This window comes from Aphis gossypii, chromosome 1, assembly GCF_020184175.1.
Source record: "Aphis gossypii isolate Hap1 chromosome 1, ASM2018417v2, whole genome shotgun sequence".
NCBI lineage: Eukaryota > Metazoa > Arthropoda > Insecta > Hemiptera > Aphididae > Aphis > Aphis gossypii.
In genome coordinates, this window is record NC_065530.1 from 67,652,483 (window position 1) to 67,672,748 (window position 20,266).

The 20,266-nt window shown below is 25.8% G+C and overlaps 1 protein-coding gene and 1 non-coding gene across 3 annotated transcripts in view; one reads left to right on the forward strand and one right to left on the reverse strand.

Moving 5' to 3' along the window:
• LOC114132083 (dopamine receptor 1-like) overlaps positions 1 to 18,588 on the reverse strand; it is a 205,350-nt gene extending 186,762 nt beyond the window's left edge. The window contains exon 1 of one of the 2 annotated variants that reach the window (XM_050209268.1): positions 18,106 to 18,588. Coding sequence is in view for 1 of the 2 variants with exons in the window: in XM_050209271.1 (XP_050065228.1) it covers positions 18,106 to 18,129 (24 nt within the window). In the remaining variant the exon portion in view is untranslated. The remainder of the gene's footprint in view (positions 1 to 18,105) is intronic. The other variant, XM_050209271.1, reaches the window with a different exon arrangement.
• Positions 3,863 to 3,933, forward strand: Trnag-gcc (transfer RNA glycine (anticodon GCC)). Its single transcript has one exon. It is a non-coding gene; the product is annotated as a tRNA-Gly (tRNA).
• Positions 18,589 to 20,266: the final 1,678 nt, after the last annotated feature.

Sequence of the window (20,266 nt, forward strand, 5' to 3'; positions counted from 1 at the left end):
AATACCTTGGTCCTATTGTTCAAAAGCGTGATAGCTACTCGCGCAAACGAATATTGGAAACGTCCCAAAGGTTCTGATGAGCGGTGTGAATTAGAAATATATTATAACTGTATAATATTATTATTCTCGTCTAATCAACCAGTGATTTAGATCTGTGGCAAACGGAAACAATCAGTGACACAACCCTTTTCGTTCGTAACCATAATGTTTGTACGGAAACGGTTTGAACACTTGTAGTCGGACGTTAATATACAAGCTCCACTGTATACGATATAATACGACAATTATATTCACGCGATGAAATTGTAACAATCTTAAATATTGTACCTAATTTTTTGTTATACGTAATATAATATATTTTATATATCTGACGTCATTTTTAAATGAAAGATTTTTTTTATTTTATAATATGCATTTGAAATAACGATGTATTTTTTTTTCGTTTCTGCGTATAATGTTTCTCAACCCCTCAATCCTCGGTCCACTTATTTTCTGCATTTGTGATTTATTTTAATCTTTAATTACGAAAAACAGTCTTACGTCATTTTTAATTCATTTAAATGAAATAAAGTTCCAGAAGAATGACTCTACTCATATTTTACCCCTTTCTTCTAAATCGACTCTCTCGTAATTTGATTTTTATTTTTAATTGCCATTCTCACTTTTTAACCAAAAACCGTTTACAACACCTATATTAAAATAAAGAAAAACTTTTACTATTTAAAAATAATAGGTGCCTATGAAAAATTGTAATTTTCAGTGAAATATACAAAAAAAAATCATATTATTTTCTAATAATTTTAACTATTATTAACATGTATAAACTTCCGTTAATAGATTTTAAAATATATATATTATATCTTCTATCAATAACGAACATGATTTTGAGCAGTGTAAAATATATGAATAAAAATTTTCAATCAACTGTTTTTTTTTCTGTAAATAGTTACATACTTATATAATATATAACACTCAATTGCTTACACCCAGAATTCTCCAAGAGTATTACATACATAGACATAGGCGTAAACAATATATTATACTATACACAGTTCTAATTTTCAACATTTTTCTTGAAAGCTGCAAAAAATTATCTTCAACGAGAAAGTTTAACTATTTTAAGAAGACTTTTAAAATACCTATCCGAATCCAAAATATTGAATATTTCTTATGATTCAGAAAATAATTTAATAGACACTTGACATTTTTACCATAATTGTCTAGGTCAGGGGTGTCGAAACTACGGTACGCGTTCCGCATTATTCGGCACGTGAACAATTTTTAATCGACCCTCCAAAGGACGATAAATAATTTAAAAATATGTGTAATAAAAATAATTTCTGGAATATAAAACCATTAACGTTTTTCTGACCTTGTCGTAAAATCTGAATAAAAAATATTTTTCAAAATCTGTTTAATTGTGATATTGAGAAGTTGCCTCCTATCCTATAAAGTATAAATGGAAAAATTTTTGCAATGTAACAATACATTCAAAATCAAATTTCGCGAAAGACTTGAGTTAATTTTTATAAATTTCTTCCAGGTACACAATATCCAAATTTAAAAACATTTACAATTTAATACCTATTATCTGTTTATGTTACAACTTATTTATATGAATACTATTTTATTTAGTTTACTTTGTTCAAGTTCAAACTAAACTTACTTAAACATATTACAAAATAAAATGGATAACATCTTACCTACACACATTATATTTTACAATTAACTTTTAAATATTTTTATAGAATTCATTGTACTACATATCTGAAAATACGATTACGTTTTAGTATAAGACTCAACTAGCTGGAAATAATAATAATTATTATTATAATTATAATGGAGAATATACAACAATAATAAAGTATTACCATACATATTACACGTTTCTTGATAATATGAATACGTAGTAGCGTCACAGCGCCCCAATATGATATGCCTTAAACGGCTTAAACAATTAATAATTCAACATTATTTCTATCAACATACTTATACTTACGTTCATTAGATTTGACGGGCCTTTAAATATTTAACAGGTTCTGAACAATAAAAAGTAATCCATCATCCTTGATTGGACCATTCAATGTTAACGAGGGAATTAAAAAATAAATCTAACTTTTGTACATCCAATCTGAACAAGTTCTAACATAGTTCTGTCTAAAAATTTATTTTTTGATTTTTCTACAACAAACATTAAATATAACCAAATATATTTAAATATAATTGCATACTATTAAACATGTATTATGTATATATAATACATATTTTGCATATTTTGCATAGGTTATTTACTAAGCAGAAAGTACCCATCATATTATAATTTAATATAGCATCTCACGATTCAAATCGTTTTGTTTAATTTGAGTATCATTAATTAAATAAAACATATGCAAATAAATATTAAGTGTTAGCACAATGAATTGATTTACGGCCACTATTAGTCACTCATTTAGACATTATGTGCCTCGGGGATACATTTTACTAGCATCCTCTCTCAATAAATTGACATTTCACTTCCATCTGAAATAATTGTGTAGCACATATGATAATACTATAAGATGGATGTGCAGAATGACTAAGAAAGATAGAATAAAAAATGTATTCATTAAGAGTAGTGTAGGAATTATAGTAGGTACTAGCTGGTACCAATTATAGACAACAATACAACATAGGTGAAAAGGTTTTCTTTGGTTCATAGTTTCATACATATTATGAGAAGAGATGTCTGAAGAAGAAATGAAATGTCCGCATAATAATTAGGTAAAATAAAAAGAAAGTGAGTAAGAATAGAAGAATTCGCTTAGTGTCCGTTCCTCTTCACACAAAATCTACTGAAAAATATCGAGATTTGACTATTAATTTTAACTGATGAGAAGAAGACGGACGAGCAATAAGTTAAGTACCTAACCAAAAAAATATCTACTATCTACATAATCACCACTACTACAAGTATAGATTATACCTATACAGTCATCGCCCTTCATTAGACACTGCCACTCTGGGAACTATTAAAACACCTATAATAATACCTATCCTAACCTATAAAATAAATTACCTAGGCTATCTTATTGGTGAGGGTAAAGTAATTTTCATTATGCTTTTAAATTATTGACTTGATTTAATCTGTTTTAATTATATTTTAAACCTTAGTAATATTATGAATATAATAACTATTCTATTACTTATTTTAGTAATTATCATGTTCTTTGTTTATAAACTAAAACGGTTAATATTTGAAAAGGTTAATTTAAAGGGTTGAAAGATACTAAAGTATTTCTATAGGTAGGTAGGTAAGTAATATTAAAATCGAACAAAGTATTAAAAAGTGTTATTTTTTGGTACTTTAAATTTTAGACTTAAAAATACACTTGCTATTATTATTATTGCGTTCTTTTTATATATTTTATTTGTTTTTATGGGCACTAATACATTATTATTATTTAATTTACGAGTCAATGAATAATCTTTGCTTTTCACTATTTCTAATTTAATATATTAATTTAAGATAAACAATAGTTAAGTAGTTAAAATGGTTTAAAATAAATGGTAGTTGAATAGGAACCTATCCGCGACCTACATAATAATTAAATATCAACACGAAAAAAACTTAACTTTTAAATAATTTGCACTACCTGTCTACCTAGGTACCTAAATAAATAAATACCTATATAATTTAATATTATGTAGGTAGAACATTTAAGTATAAGTGGTATAGTTATATTGTACCAGGTAGTTACAGGTGTATAATAATAAATTAACTTCACTTGAGTTTTAATTTTATTTTGAAAATATATTTCAAATAATGTTGTATAGTATAATAAACGTAGTTATATATACTAATTTATACATCAGTAAAATACAAGCATCAGTGGTTCAGTGGTAGAATGCTCGCCTGCCACGCGGGCGGCCCGGGTTCGATTCCCGGCTGATGCAGAAATTTTTATTTGTTAAAAACAGTAAAAAAAAATACGAACTTAAAGGTATTTACTTTTTTTTGCGTTTAACCTAATCATATCATACACTAATTTAATAATGCTTCAACTATCAAATATATGTTACGTTTATTGAAATAATAATATTTATTATTATATATTATATTAAGTTATATGAAAGTTATAAGTACTTACAAACTTTTATATTACACTAATATAGTCTTTAAACTCTTTTTTTAATCTATAGGTACCTTTATATTAATTTATAAGTTATAACTTGAAACTTAAATAAAATGTACTTATTAACTATTATTTAGTATGTACAAAATGATCCTTTTAACATTTTAACCTGCTATACTACATACTGTTACTACAGTGCTAAACTCGTTTTATCAATTTAAGTATTTTTTTTTTATTTTTTTTTTATATCGTCAACTACATAAACAGTTTTGAAAATAAACGATTTTCCTACTATTCCTACTAAGATTATATTATAACAATATCTATGTGTTTGAATTTAAATATATCTAAATATGTATAATGTGTATTATTATAGAAATAAACGTAAGTGTAATAATTGTAGATCTTTCTGATAAATTTAAGGGCTGACGAAAATCGTTTAATTAATGGAAAACAATGACTAATATTTATATAATCGAAACAATTTATTAAGCAATATATAGCTTTGAGTCGTCAGAGTGCTTGCACTTTACTATAATATAGTTTCATTGATCTATCATTTTTTATTATTCGTTTAAAGATGATGCAGACAATTATTTCTGTACAGAACATATACTATTAATACACAATATACTTTTTTATTTTACATATTTTATGAAAATCTTTTGTATTAAAACATCCCAAATAGATATATGATAATATTATGATTACCCCCTCGAAATAAAAACCCGGAAATTTAAACTCTAAATATTATGTGACTCATGTGAGATCACATTAAGATCTTATTGTATTATACATTTAGAAGAACATTATTTAAGAATTATATTGTTATAGTATTTGAACTTCAATTTATTACAAATTACTATTAAGTTAAAGTGGTATGTTTTATATTTCTAAATAGTGAATTCTTCAGAAAGTCATTTTCAAATTTTTCCACTTAAAATTGTTTTTGTAGACCACTGTAGAAGACTATTTTGTTAAAATGAACAATACTTATGAAAGACCTATACGAAAAAAGCTTTATTCGAAATAATTACTCTGTAAATTACATTTTATAGTGCATGGTTTTTAATGTTGCTTAAAATAAAGTAAATGTAACTAAGGCAATCTATTTTGTTTTTAGGAAACAGATAATAAGTTAAGAATTAAAAAAAAATTTATAAATGTAAATAAAAAAGCAACATATTTTTCAGTGAGGTTTTCAAATGGAATTAGTTTTCAAATATAACAATTTATCATAGCATTTTTCATTTATTTATTTTTACAGCCTATTTCAAGTCTGGATTTTTATTAGATAATAAAGAACATCGTCAAACTGGTTGAAAAATGACTTTTTTGAGATTAATGGCCTTGAACGGTCGAATGATTATTAAACAGTTAAGGCGGTATAATGTGAAGTATTTTTGATAGATTATGTAGTTACAACATATAAATAATTAACATCGGTTCAAAATCTAAATTGTATTTAATACCAAACTTGAATTATTATAATACTAATTTTATATATATATTTATTTATTAATTGTTTGTATATAATTAATTTTGAAAATACATAATATATAATATATATATTTATACATTTAATAGGTTAAGTTTAAATAAGTAACCAAAAAAATTTAATTCATAATAATAATGTAAGTTAATACGCATTCTAAAATAAAAACGTATACCTACATGTTAAATATTTATTTATTTTTACTGCTAAGACGTAGGTAAAGCGATCATTGTAATCGTAATCACATTATTTATCACGTGATAAACATTGATCCACTACCTACGGGTAATTTCCTAATGTATAATTACATCGCATTGTTTTAACAAATAATAATAATAATACTTAAATGTAATTATATGGACATTTTCCAAAGATAGTAATTTAAACTATTATAATATATTAATCGTAATTCAACAAAGTTTACTTTCGTGTGAATATTTATACGAAGTATTATTATTTGTACCCTGCAAATTATAATCATTGAAGAAATTAAAGAATAAATAATTATTTGAGAGGAAGTATGGAGGAACAAAAATTAAATTCATTAAGTTTATTAGCAATAGAATCAGAACTAAAACACAACATAGATTTTGAAGATATTATAAATGATTTTGCTAATCAAAAGTAGTGCAGAAAACCAATTGTATATTGATTTTTATTTTAAAATGTTTAATTCATAATTTTTATTAATATAAATTAAATTGTTAAAATATAATATTGTAATATTGTTATAATGTTTTGTAAAAGTATACACACTTAAATTTAAAATATTATTAAATACAAAATACCCATGAGAATTTTATTTTTATATTATTATAAAGTTCATAATAATATAAAATAAATATATTTACGTATATAAAGACGGTCATTTTGTAAAGTGTTTACAGTGGCATAGTGGTCACTGTTTATACGTATACATAAAGTTTACTTGAAACAAAGTACGAAATATGAAATATTTAATAAACAAATTGTTATTATCTTTTTTTTCAAACAGAAAATAAATATTACATTATTACATAAGAATAAAAATATTATTTTATTTTATTATTGTGACGTCATAAATATAATTTATAAGAAAAAATATCCTAAAAATATACTCTAAAACAATAATTATACTTTGTTTAATAACTAATAATATTATTGATGTTAAATTTATTATATTATATTATAATATAGATTATTATATCTGACTGCTTTTCGTTTAACCTTAATATTATGAGTAAGTTCTTGATTTATATTTTAAATAATTAAAACAAAAAAATACTTTTTTGATTCCAAAATAAAAATATCTATAATATTCAATAAGAATACTATAGATTTAAATTAAATTTACAATGGACAAAATATATATTGTTCAAATCTATTCTAAAGAAAAAAAAATTTTGATACAACTAGGTTGACGCTCAATTTCAATTATTTAAAAGGAGATGCAATTGACTTTATAACGTTGGTAAGATAAATGCTAAAGAATAATTTGTGGCAAAATTTGCGGTAGACGTTTAAAATACGCCTACTCCACATTTGTAGCGGTATAGGTACCTACGTAATGACAACTTATCCATACTATACACTCACGTATTGCTTGTTAAATCTCATCTTGTTGTGTAATAAATTTACTGTAGAGTGCATTTTTCGTATAACTCAGATGAACACATTAAGAATATATGTACTACATAACAGATAGTACAAATGTTTAAATAAATTTTATTGGTGTTATGTACATATAGAGTAAAATAATTTATGGAAATATAGCTAGTCCTGCGGTTATTAATTATATGGATGATATCTGTTTTCCGAGCATCTAATTATAGTATTAAGAACAGTCCTAAATATATGTATAAAATATTGTAAATACCAATGGCGAATTTCTTCAAAAGAGCTAACAATTTGCTAGTAAACTCTTTGAAGATGTTAATAGTGATAATCACCCGGTTAACAGTAATTTAAAGTTCAGTTTAAAGTGGCTATATATTTTATTTTATTATAAGTATGTATAACTTATATAAGTATCACATTATCCATTATTAAAGATCAGACAGATAGAACATTTGAATATTTTTTATTACGTTAAATTATAAAAAGGTAAATAAAGAATATAAAAAAATGACTTTTGCAATACAATTATATTTGTAACTGAGATAGGTACAACAATAGAAAAGAATATGTGCATGGAAGAATGAAAGTCTATAGTATGTTTATAGTATGCTTATTACCTATAAAGTACCATTTAACTGCTACAAACAAATAAAACGTTAACGTACAATTTTCTTTGGTGTGTTTCTAAAAGGCCAATCAAAAAGCGTAACAAAAGTTTAAAGTTTTTAACAGATTGTACTTGAATAAAACTGTTTTCTGTTGATCTCCTATATTTTATTTTTTAATCACATCAAATATTGTGCTAAAATGTAATCAAACCAAATCAAAATATACATCAACTAAATGGGCAAATAATTAAAATGTTATACTATCATATAACTACATATAAATCCAAGTATGTATGGTTACAATACTCGAATATAAAACGATAACCTGTTAATTATACTATATTACATTCTTATAATCTTACATTTTTACAGAATATAATACGTATTTAGTTCATAAACGGTTAATTTAGCATTATTTTATTTGACCTATATATAAACAACAACAAAATAGTAACAAAAATATTAACAAAAATATATTATAACTGAATGTTACTATTGTTATTAAAAAAAATTTTTTTCAATAAAATCAACATGTTTTTCATAACTAAAAAACATTCATGTTATTTTTTTTTTTGAACATAAGTGTACATAGTTCATACATTTTTTTTCGACCTCGTTAAACCATTATAAGATTTGATAATAATTTAAAAACATATATAAAGATAATAACAATAAAATCTTATGAGATGTAAGTACTAATATGTTATTTTATCAGTAGCAATTTTCAACATAAGAGATTGAGAATATTTAAAATTGGTCGTTATTTCTTTCGGTAGGTGGTACTGAAGGCGTTACTTGCAGCCGGCATAATATTAAAATACTAAATTATGTGTTCAACTACATTTCGCATAGTAATCGTATACGACGTTTAATAAAATGCCTCTGTTTGAATTCGAAAATACACCAATTCACTTCCTAAAGGTGTGCGGTAAATTTAAATTCTTATGAGTTGGAATTTTCATTAAATTGAAAAAGTGAACAGAATAGGGAAAATACTTCATGTGAAGATGGAATAATGATATTGACTTAACAAAACTTTTTTAAGTATACCAATGAATAATTCATTTTTTTGGTTATATGGTAAAATTGATATTATATAGAATCGATAATAATTATAATCAATATAGCTATATGTTTGCTCGTAAATAGCTAAAACTATAGATAACTTGATCGAATAATTGACTTATACCATGTAAAATTACAACATTTAACATGAGAAAACCAAAAATAAAATTTTAAAAATTGTAATTAATTGAACGTGAAGTAGAGAAACTGTGATCCATTCGTGAAATAAGTACAACATTTTTAATAGCTAATAATAACATATATAAATAAAATTTACTTAAAGATATAATTTATCAATATCCACGGAGTATTATAATATTTTATATTTTTATATTATACAAATATTACATACACATATTACGTACCTATATTACTTATAATTATTAACCTAACGAATTGTTATTATTATTATTATTATTTTTTCATTACATACATTTAGAAATACCAATAAATGCTTTATTAACTTGTTGAATCTAGTTTAATTGAGTTAGTTTTAGACTTTAGTCTTAATGCAATTTAATATGCACGAATGCACGTATACTGTATAGTATAGTATGATATTGACAAGTAGCTTGTAGTTTTTGGTACACATTTCCTCACACATTCATGATACATCACTATATTTAATAGAACAATGACAATGGAGGAATTAACTAGAAAATTTTAAAAAATAATTTGGATTACAAAAAATAATTTAAGCAAAATTTCAGATTTAGTGTGACAAGAATTTGAGAGAATATTATTATAATTTTGCTGAACGAAGAATAAAAAACACATTTAAAATTAGTTTTAAACATTAATGAAAAAAAACATACAATAAATACCTCGAATAAATAATATGCTATTATTATTACGATTAATGAAACTTTGGACAATGGTAATGACGTTTAAACAACGGTAATCGCAATGGAAATCGATAACTTCACTAGAATCTGAAAAACCCGAAAGTTGGTTTCAACGTGAAAACAATACTTTTTCGTTTGTTTGATATTAAAAGCTTAGTTTATAATAAATTTGTTCCAACAGGTCAAACTGTTAATCAATCTTATGACAAAAAAGTTTTAATCAAGTTGAGAAATTAAATTTGAAGAAAATGTCCCGAAAACTTCTAGATTTGAACATTTTAACTACATCACGACAATGTGCCGTTCGATTTATGAGATTTTTAACCGAAAAACGAATCATCGTTATTTCTTATCGTTTCTTATTCGTTTGGCATTGCAACGTGTGAATTTTTTAAAAATGAAAACTAATCTCACAGGACAATGATTTCATTACGTAGAGAAATACAAACAAATGCGTAGCGCATTGTGTCATCAATTCACAAAATTTAAATTAAAGATTTTAAACAGGGTACGTTAAATAGTAGCAAAGCTTAAGTGGTTACGATGTGTCCTCAAACGGTAAAATTTACAGTTGAGTGAATAAATACTGTACAATATTTAAAATGCATAACTTATTGTTTAATATTTTTTAATTAACTAAACAGACGTATTTTATGAACAAACCTCGTACTGTAATGTATTCAATACATTTTTTAAAATTTTAATCTCAAATACGTAATATATGATGTTTTTAAATTTTAATGGCTACTTAATTGCTCGTCTCCCCTAAGAATCGTTTCTTCGAAATTGTCAATGTTTCATCGTTAATGTTTTTATATAAACCACTGTCCCTGTGGTGAATCGAGTAAAGCAAGTCGGATGGAGTGTACCGAACACTAGGCCTCTGTTGTATGATATTCATTAAATACATTATACATCCATACCATATATACTTAATAATATTATATTAAATACAAGCCCAGGTATACTTTGGTTTAGGTATATATCGATTCAAGTACGAAGCATTTTTTTATGCTAGAGATACAAAGCCCGATTCTTGGAATTGGGTGTAGGTACACGCAACTATTAATGTTACTATTAAATGTAATAAAGTATGTACATCACGTATAGTGGTGTAGCTAAATTGCCTATCTAGGTCGCCGTACAATCATCATTTTAATAACGAAATAATATAATATTATGTATTTTATAAAAACATGGGTGCAGTAGGTGTACCTTAAGAGATACTCGAAAAATGGATGATCAATGATGATACAAAATACAAACTCTAAAATAAAAAAATAATAATAATGTTCGAAAATAGCTCGAGGTAATTTATTGGATGGTAAAGAATATAACTTTTACTATGATAACACTTTTTGAACGTTTAGTACAAAATTTTTTGAAACATAATAAATTCTATAATAACTATTTAAACCTACGTACAATTAGTACAACAACTATATATATTTTTTATTATTTATTAGTTCAGCTGGTGATTGTAGCCTAAACATATGACGTGAGATATTTTGTAAAAATGGGTATTAGAAAGAAAATTGATAAAGAGCAGTCCGTGATTTCTAAAAATCTTTTTTTTTATTTATTCTGTGTTCAACAAAATTTAAAGAGCAGTTATACCTATTTGATATTAATTATTATAATCATAAGCGAAAATTTGATAAAATTTCTGGGGAGGGCTAAGTAATATATACTAATTACTAATATACTAATTACATCTATATGGCACTACTGTACTAGAACAACTGTACCTTAAACTTTGGGGGGGGCTTAGTCCCCGCAAGCCCCCCCCCCGATTTCCGCCTATGATTATAATGCATTTATAAATTCTAAATTAAACATTTAATAGCAACCATTTTCTAATCGACAAATATAATTTTTAGATTATTCAACATATTCATATAGTCTAAATTAATTTACCTACTCTTCCAATATACATGAACCATTGGGATTTAATTTAATTTCGTGAATCAACATATCGGCAGTGATTTTTTTTTTATTATTTAAATTAACAATGAAACTACATTTCAAAAAGCTTTCAATTTACAGTACTGGATTCGATGTTATTTCCTATTCTATCTGTTAAAGTCTAATTATTTATCAACACAACTATACATGGAATACATAAATATTCCAATATCCGTTTTTTAGGTATTACATAAAATTGAACTTTATGTAGTAACCTATGATCCATTGTTAACTATTATAAAAATAACTGTACTAGATTAGAATAACATGCATGATAAAAAAAGTGTTAACAATAATTATATTTTAATTTATATTTGCATTTATTTAATGTAATTATTAGAGAGTATAAAACAATGAGTATACAATTTCATACTAAATATTAAATTAAATTATTTCTAAAAAAAACCATCAACAATTAGTATCTATCGGTAGTTCTATTAAAATATAATTTTCTTCAGATATTTTATACATTTTATACAAAATTACATATTTTTACTTTCATTTGATTGTAATAGAATAATATATAACGATCATAAATAGTCATATATATTTAATATCTTATTTAAGTGCTATTGAGACAAAATCGTCAAAATTATACTATTGAAATTCAAATAATGGTCATTAATCGATTTCAACAGACACTCTCTACTCTAAGAATTGGGATCAGATAATGAATAAATTAAACAGAGTAAGTGAGCTATGGGAAGTGTCAACGAATATCTTCATTTAATTTCCTACAGAACATTTTATGGAGTTTGAATTATTGATATAAAGACTTGAATTTACCGAAGTTTTAATCAATTCCTACTTATTTCTAAATTGAGTTTGGCCAAACAAATATTATGGTATACATATTTGTAACAAACACTTAAACAATTATATATCATTTAGAAAATATAATTTTAGAATCTATTCGTACCTATTAGTTCTGATTAATTATATGATAATTTCAATGTACGACAAATATATACCTAGACATAAAACTGCGATAAGCAAATAACTTGATGAGAAACCGAACCTTACAAAATATTAATCATTACTGTTTTCCCCGCCGTGGATTTTGTATTGAATCAGACATAATAAATTGCTGCTATTACAAAATCCTATAAACAAATAATTTTTATGACAAATAATAGAAAAAAATAGAAAAATTTTCATTTTGATACAACGTAGTTACGTAATTATAGCAAGTTTGCTATAATCAATAATTGTTTAGTTATCACCATCGTGAATAATAGCTTAATAGATATTTTAACAATACATTTTACTCAATTTCTTAAACTAAATAATGATAAGGTCCAATCCTAATAATATTTTATTATACTATAGTTTTGTATAGCATCTGTATTCTGTATACCTACCTACAAAATTAAATACAATTGTATTAAAACTTGAATTTTTTATTTTATATGTATAACATATTATACATTTTTTAATATTAGAAATAGCAATATAATTAACATAATTATATAATAATAATAATTATAGTAATAAAACTTAATAAATAAATATAAGTATAAAATGCCTATTACACGAAAATTTATATTTAATTAAAAACTTCAATGATCATTCAATCTATATGACGTTATCTATTTTTAGAAAAATATTCTATGTCGGTTATAAAATAAATACACATATTTTGTCTTTATATAAATATTATTTATGATACCTCATGAAATTGTATTAATAAAAAATCAAAAATAAAATATCCATTAAGTTCGAAATAAAATAAAAAATTAGTTAATTAGTTTTGTATTTTATCACCTATTTTTATTTTTATTTTTTAGTTAAAAAATATCATGATTTCTAAAACATTTCTGAAAAAAAAAAATTAAAAGAAAATATCTAACTGAATTGAATAACGAATAAAATGTAAAATACTATATTGTGTTGTATTGTGTAATGTAATAATACACATAATTATAGATAACGCAATTCTTAAACTAATTAAAATGACTTGGTACATTGAAATTATAAGTTGTGATTAATAACAAAATCGAGATAACATATAAATAGTTGATCCAAATAATTTAATCAAAACTATGATTGTTTGCTACAATGATAAATTTGCCTTAACAAGTCACGTTTGTACATTTAATGTAGTTATACGGATGATATATATACTTGATTAAACCAATGTTCATCTGCATTTAATACTAGAAGTAAAATTTATGACAAATCGTTTAAAAACAACAACTGTAATATTAGATTATTCTATTGTTTGTATATCCTAAAATGTTGTTTAACAAATAATAATATTAAGATTTCATTAGTATATTCATTAAAACAATTTTATTTTAGAATATTATTATAAGTATTGTATACAGTTATACGGTTGAAGTTGTTTTGCAGTACAAAATTCTCATAGTATTTTTGATAAACTTATGTACCTAATACAATTTAAAAAATACTAATTTATTTTTATTTTAAAATTGTTAAAATTATTGAATTACGACTACTTTACTTATTTGCGCGTTCAAAATTAATTGAATAAGCTTTGTTATGACGAGTAAGTACTAAGTACTGTGTATTTTCGTAACATAGTAGTTAAAATTTAACACCATTTAAGAAGAAAACTAGATTTTTTTTATTATACAATCAATATTAGTGTAAACACTATTTTTTCCAATTCCAGATTTATATAATTAGCTATTATATTTATTCTTTATTATTATAATGTTCAACAACTTATTATAACATTCTTACTTTTAAAAGCACACATTGCTTTCTTTCCTGGAAAATTTTTTAAAAAAAACTCGCAACCCCAAAATGATAACTGATTTCTAATAATGATTTTAAAATAATAAAATAATAAAAGACTATAATCATTTCTAATATTAATTTAATATTAAATTTTATCTAACACTATTTTCAATTTTACTTAATAATTTGTTTTTTTTTTTAATTATTGCACACAAACAAAAATATTATAAAAATCAAACTTTTTAATATTTAAATTTTACACCTCTAAATTTTTAACTTTAAATTCAGTTCTAAATAATTATTCGTATCAATTAACCAATAATACACCAAAAATAAGTTGAAAACAGCTTAAAAATTATTTTTTATTTTACTAAAACCTATAATACATCGTATTTTTAAAATATAAAATTAATCAGATCATTTAATAAATTAGCGTTATACAGAATTTCAATTATTTATATATGTAACTAATTTAGGTAATGTAAGACATTAATGACAGTGTTTTATTAAAATTTAAAAATTTGAATGAATTTGTTTTTTAAATTAATGTTCAAAACCCTGATATTATTATTATTATTATTGTATGTTCAAAGAAAAACGAATATTTTGAAATGGGATTCGTAAATAATATTTTGCCCTACTCACTATTCTATAATACAAGGTTCATGTCTATATGGCTCTAATGTACAACGTCGTTTTTGATAATGTGATCCATTACCGTATAGTTCCATGTCGGTAGACGTGCGAAAAAATAATTTGCACACGAATAGAATAGACTCGATTTTTTTTTTATGTTACATACAAACTGAATGTTTTACAAACGTAATAAAACTCCCGTTAGAAATTGACATTTATGAGGGCGAAATATTTTGTTTGGTTTTCGTCTTGTCCTCATTGGGGTAATTCGGCGTTCTCGAGAATTCTGTACATTTTAATCTTGTATAGATTACTACTGAAGCATATTATTACGAATTCATGGTTTTAATAATTTTTTTTCTACCCTTAACATGTACAGATCCATAAAAAAATACATAGAATTGCGTAGTGTTCGTAAATCGTTATGGACGCGCTTTTTCGATAATAACAATATATGCATATTGCATACTCATACAAACATTGGTGGGTAGAAAAAAATAACCCTTGTCTCCTCTGGCAAATAACGATAAATTTTGATGTGGCATTATATTAGATCATCAGTGTAAATTTTCAAAACTATATTCTAACATGTATACTATTTTTTTTCTTTTTGTACCTAGTTGTGTTGTTTCAGACTTTACCGTTTAATATTATCTATGAAGCGATTTTCCTTGATATATTTACATTTATGTAGAGAATCAAATATTTAGCATAGTATTCACCCTACATCAAACACAAAATGAACATTGAACACAGTGAAGAACACAACTATACAACACAGCGGTTAATAAGCCGTAAATATATACATACAACATACTAAAATATGTTATCTTAATTATTTTTCAGTCCTTCTAGAAATACTATTAATTAATATTTATAAGTTTATAAAATAAAAAATGCTTTTATATACTTAGTATAGGTATAAAGTAAAATTGTATTGATTGATTATTTTTGTAATTTAATTTGATTGAGAAACTTATCTATACACTTTTAAATTAATTAGAAAAAATGCTTATAAATCACCAGTGATTGTTAAAAATTACAAACAATAATATTATAATAATTTTAAATACTCCTAAAACTGTTCAAAATAAATTGTTTTGCAGTAATCAATTTCATTGCGTGCTATCCAATATAAACAAAAAATACATAATTAAAAATAATGTTTAAATAAAAAAAGTTAATTTTTTATAGAAACTCATTTATTGATTAATATAACGTTAAAAACTTCTTTATTCTAATAATTTGGTAGTTAAAATACTAAAGAGTGAGTTCAATTCTCGAGTTATATGTTGACAAATAGTTATTAGTAAATAGGTACATAGAATATAGTATTCTAAATATAAGTCATTATAATAATCAGGGCCAAATCTAGCATATTTTTTACCAAGGGCATAGTATAAAATTAGCGCCCTCTCATAATTCAGCCAATTATACAATGGTTATTTGGTAATTTGGTGCCCCCAACCAAAACTTCAGGTCCTAGTGCTCCGCCCCCTCCCCCTAGATCTAACCCTGATAATGAGTATCGAAATAATTAGATTTTTTATTTTATATTTTATTCATTTTAAATAAAATTTTGTACAAATAATTTAGTGTCATATTACTGTTTACTTTAATAATAAATTATAAAATTACACACTTTAAACACATGGAAAAACTTTACTAAAGCTTTCTGAAATGTGTTTCTACAAGTGCAACTTACAAAGTAGCATTATCATTATATTGTATGGTAAATACTATCGTTTACTTCTTATTGCTACGACGTGTATCTCAGGAATATAAATATGTACACAATAATTATTTAAACAACATTTCAAAAACATTTATAATTTCGTTGAAAACTATAATAAAATTGACTAAAATAATTTTACTTATTGTCAAATATAATATTTTGATTTTAGTATAACTAGGCAAATTGCCAATTAATTTTATAATAATTTAATAACTACAAAATTAATTTAGAAAAAAAAAATATTTAAAACACAATCGATATTATTTTATCTATAACGTGTTAATAACTTAATATATTAGTTAATAGTAGCTTCATTTTATAGTATTAAAATTAACTCATTAATAGTTTTAATAATCATAATATAAAGTATAACATTTTAAGGTTAGAAAATTTTCTTTTGGTGTTTACTACATTAATTTACATAGTCAAAAACTGAGGTATAAAATTGAAATAAGACATTGATGGAATAAATTTTAACATTTTAAAAATAAAAATTATTATACGGTTATGTGTTAATATATTATTAAAATATACTCCAATATACCCTACAGTTATAATATTTGTGTATACCTGTACATAGCTAAAGTGGAACTTAGAATAGTTCCCCAAACGCCACTCTACGTTTACGACAACCAATCTCCGCTCTGTACTGAGATGTTATACATACTATGTCTTTACTACATAGACGATCACATCACGAGAGAGGGTCGTCGACTAAGTATTATTATTATTATTATTATTATTATGGACACAAGTCTTTGGCAACGTGATACGACCAGTCGGTCTCGCCCGTTCGCGATCAAATATTATACAATAACACGTCTTCGTCAAACGACCACTGCAGTTGTCATCGTGATTTGATGTACGTTCTCTAGCTGCAGGCAATGGCGTGTTCGCGAAGCATGATCAGAATAATGATAGATCACTCTTCCAGACCTTTTTTTATCTGTGCGTATCAATATTTTTGTAATACCTAATACTATCGAGATTTTTTAATAATTATTTAAAAAAAAAAAAAAAAGTGAAAATACATTCTGACATTATTTATTCATTTTTTTTTTTTTTTATACCTGATTAAGGTGAAAAGTTTTTATAGAAATATTTTACTGAAAATTCACTATTTTATTTATTTGGTAGATGACAATATAGGTGATGTTTAGTCGATCTCGGGGTACAGTGAGAAGGGATATTTTTTTGTCACGAACCCCTCCCCGAAAAAAATTATAAATCATAAATCCTCCACCATATACTGTACCGGTACACGACAACGAAACGATAGCGCTTTACGTTATAACATATCGACACGATCACACGGTATACGTTCTACTGAACATAATATGCGTACCTGTAACAAGACGTACACTTCCATTTAGTCGGTCGGGTTTGAACGCGACGGCGGCGTGCTGAACGATTCGCGTGACATCCAGTCATTAGCACGTCATCGTCAGCGCGCGTACACGTGACCCGGCGGGTGGTGGACGACGGTTTACCATGTGCGGGCGCGGTAAGGTACGCGATACGACGACGGTGACGACGATGGGTGTTTGGCGCGCGACGGATACCTGTTGCGGGATCTAAGAGATGACGCGACGCGGTGAGTACACGGTCGGACCGCGCGCGTGTGTGTGTGACGGGTTGTGGAATCACCGGAAACGGCGTCGGCGGACGTAACGAAAAAAAAAAAAACGACGGAGGAAGTAGCCGGTGACGACGGTGAGTGTATACGACGGCGGCGGCGGCGAATGACGGCAGCGTGCACGCCTTGTACGCGGCCCGAAACTTTGTGCTTCACTGTCGTGCTTCTGCGGCGGCCGCGGCGTCGTTGTCGTCGTCGCGGTCGTCGTCGTCGTCGTTGTCGGCGGCGGCGGTGACGGCGTCGGCGTCGGTAGCGGACCGGTAGACGATCTGGCGGCGGCGTCGTTTCATCGTTGTGGGCACAAGCGCGCACCCCTCATCTGCCGCGATGGAATAAATTTGAATTCTAGGTATGGACAATAACCGTTTTTTTCCCATTACATTATATAGTTTATTTGGATAGTGTAGTAATAGTATAGTCCGAACTGAGGAAAATTAATGCAACACTTTTCGAGCCACATCACGATTCGTTTTGAAAAACTAGATATAAACTATTTTTATCGTTTGCACACTTCTATATATATATATGAAAATCCTTTTTTACGTTATAATTTATGTGTATAATGTTTTAATTTTTTGTTATGAGAATTGTTATTGTTTCATTAGAAAACTTATCATTTTTTTTTTTTTTTTTATATATATATAACAATTTTAATAAGTTTTTTTGTTAAAAGCCAGTTTTTATGTTTCCAAATACTAACATTTCATGTATCTTATGGGCATAATACGAACAATATATTTTTATGTAGTTTTACTGTCTTCAATTGTACCGAATTGTATTCCTACTATTGTCCTTCTTGAATTTATTGCAATGTACGATGATTATTCTTAACGCTATCGAAAAACGAGTGAGAATGTGATGTACACACCACCTGTTTTCTGTAGTGGTCTTTCGCTCTTTCATTCGTTGTCGAAATAATATTATAACGTTCCTATAGCATATGACCTCGTGACAGAATTCGTATTTATTGCTTTTCCGTTAGAGTTTTTTTTTACGTATATAACTGCCGCCTCGGTGGAGATTTTTTTGATTTCAAACATCCTATCACCACCACCAAATATAACTTAGATATTAAACGTCTTACCGTTTATTTATTTGTTTTTTTTTTTCAATGTATTAAAGTCAGACAGCCAAGGTTAACCCGACTTAACCAATTGTTATTGCTATTGGTGTGGATGTAAAACGAAATACATGATTACAGTGAGACTGCGACATATTATTGTTACAGAATTATAAAAGAGTTCGACTACACGAAGGGAAAAAAACGATAATTATCACTCTTCTAGCTATTAAACAGGTAACGTTTACAAATTTATCACGATGACATGTTTAGACCATCGCAATTACCAGAAGCGTATTTAAAGGGTTGTAGGGGTGTTGGGGATGATGATCGCCACAATCGTCATTCTTTAATTTCATTATATTTACTCTTATAATGTTATTATAATACTATGATATAATATATTATAATTATTGTTTAAACTTCTCCCCCTTGTACTATTAATAATTATAATCTTAAATAATTTTCTAATCAGTAGAAAAAAAATTAACTTTGGACTTTATTGGACCACTAATTTATTTATATTTAATTATTTCTATACTTTAGAAGTTAGATATTATTATGTATTAACTAATGACAAAAATACATTGATTGTATCGTTAGAATTGACGTATGACAAAGACCACATCATTCACCTAAAGGCCATCTACAAGCTAGAATACTCCAGTAAGTGCATACTATACAGTAATTACTATCAAGTAACACCTGGTATAATGACATAATAGTTGGTCTTTATTGTGTTTTTTCTTTTTATGTTAACGATGAATACTAATATATTTTTCTAAACGTTTACTTTATCAAGGTTTGATA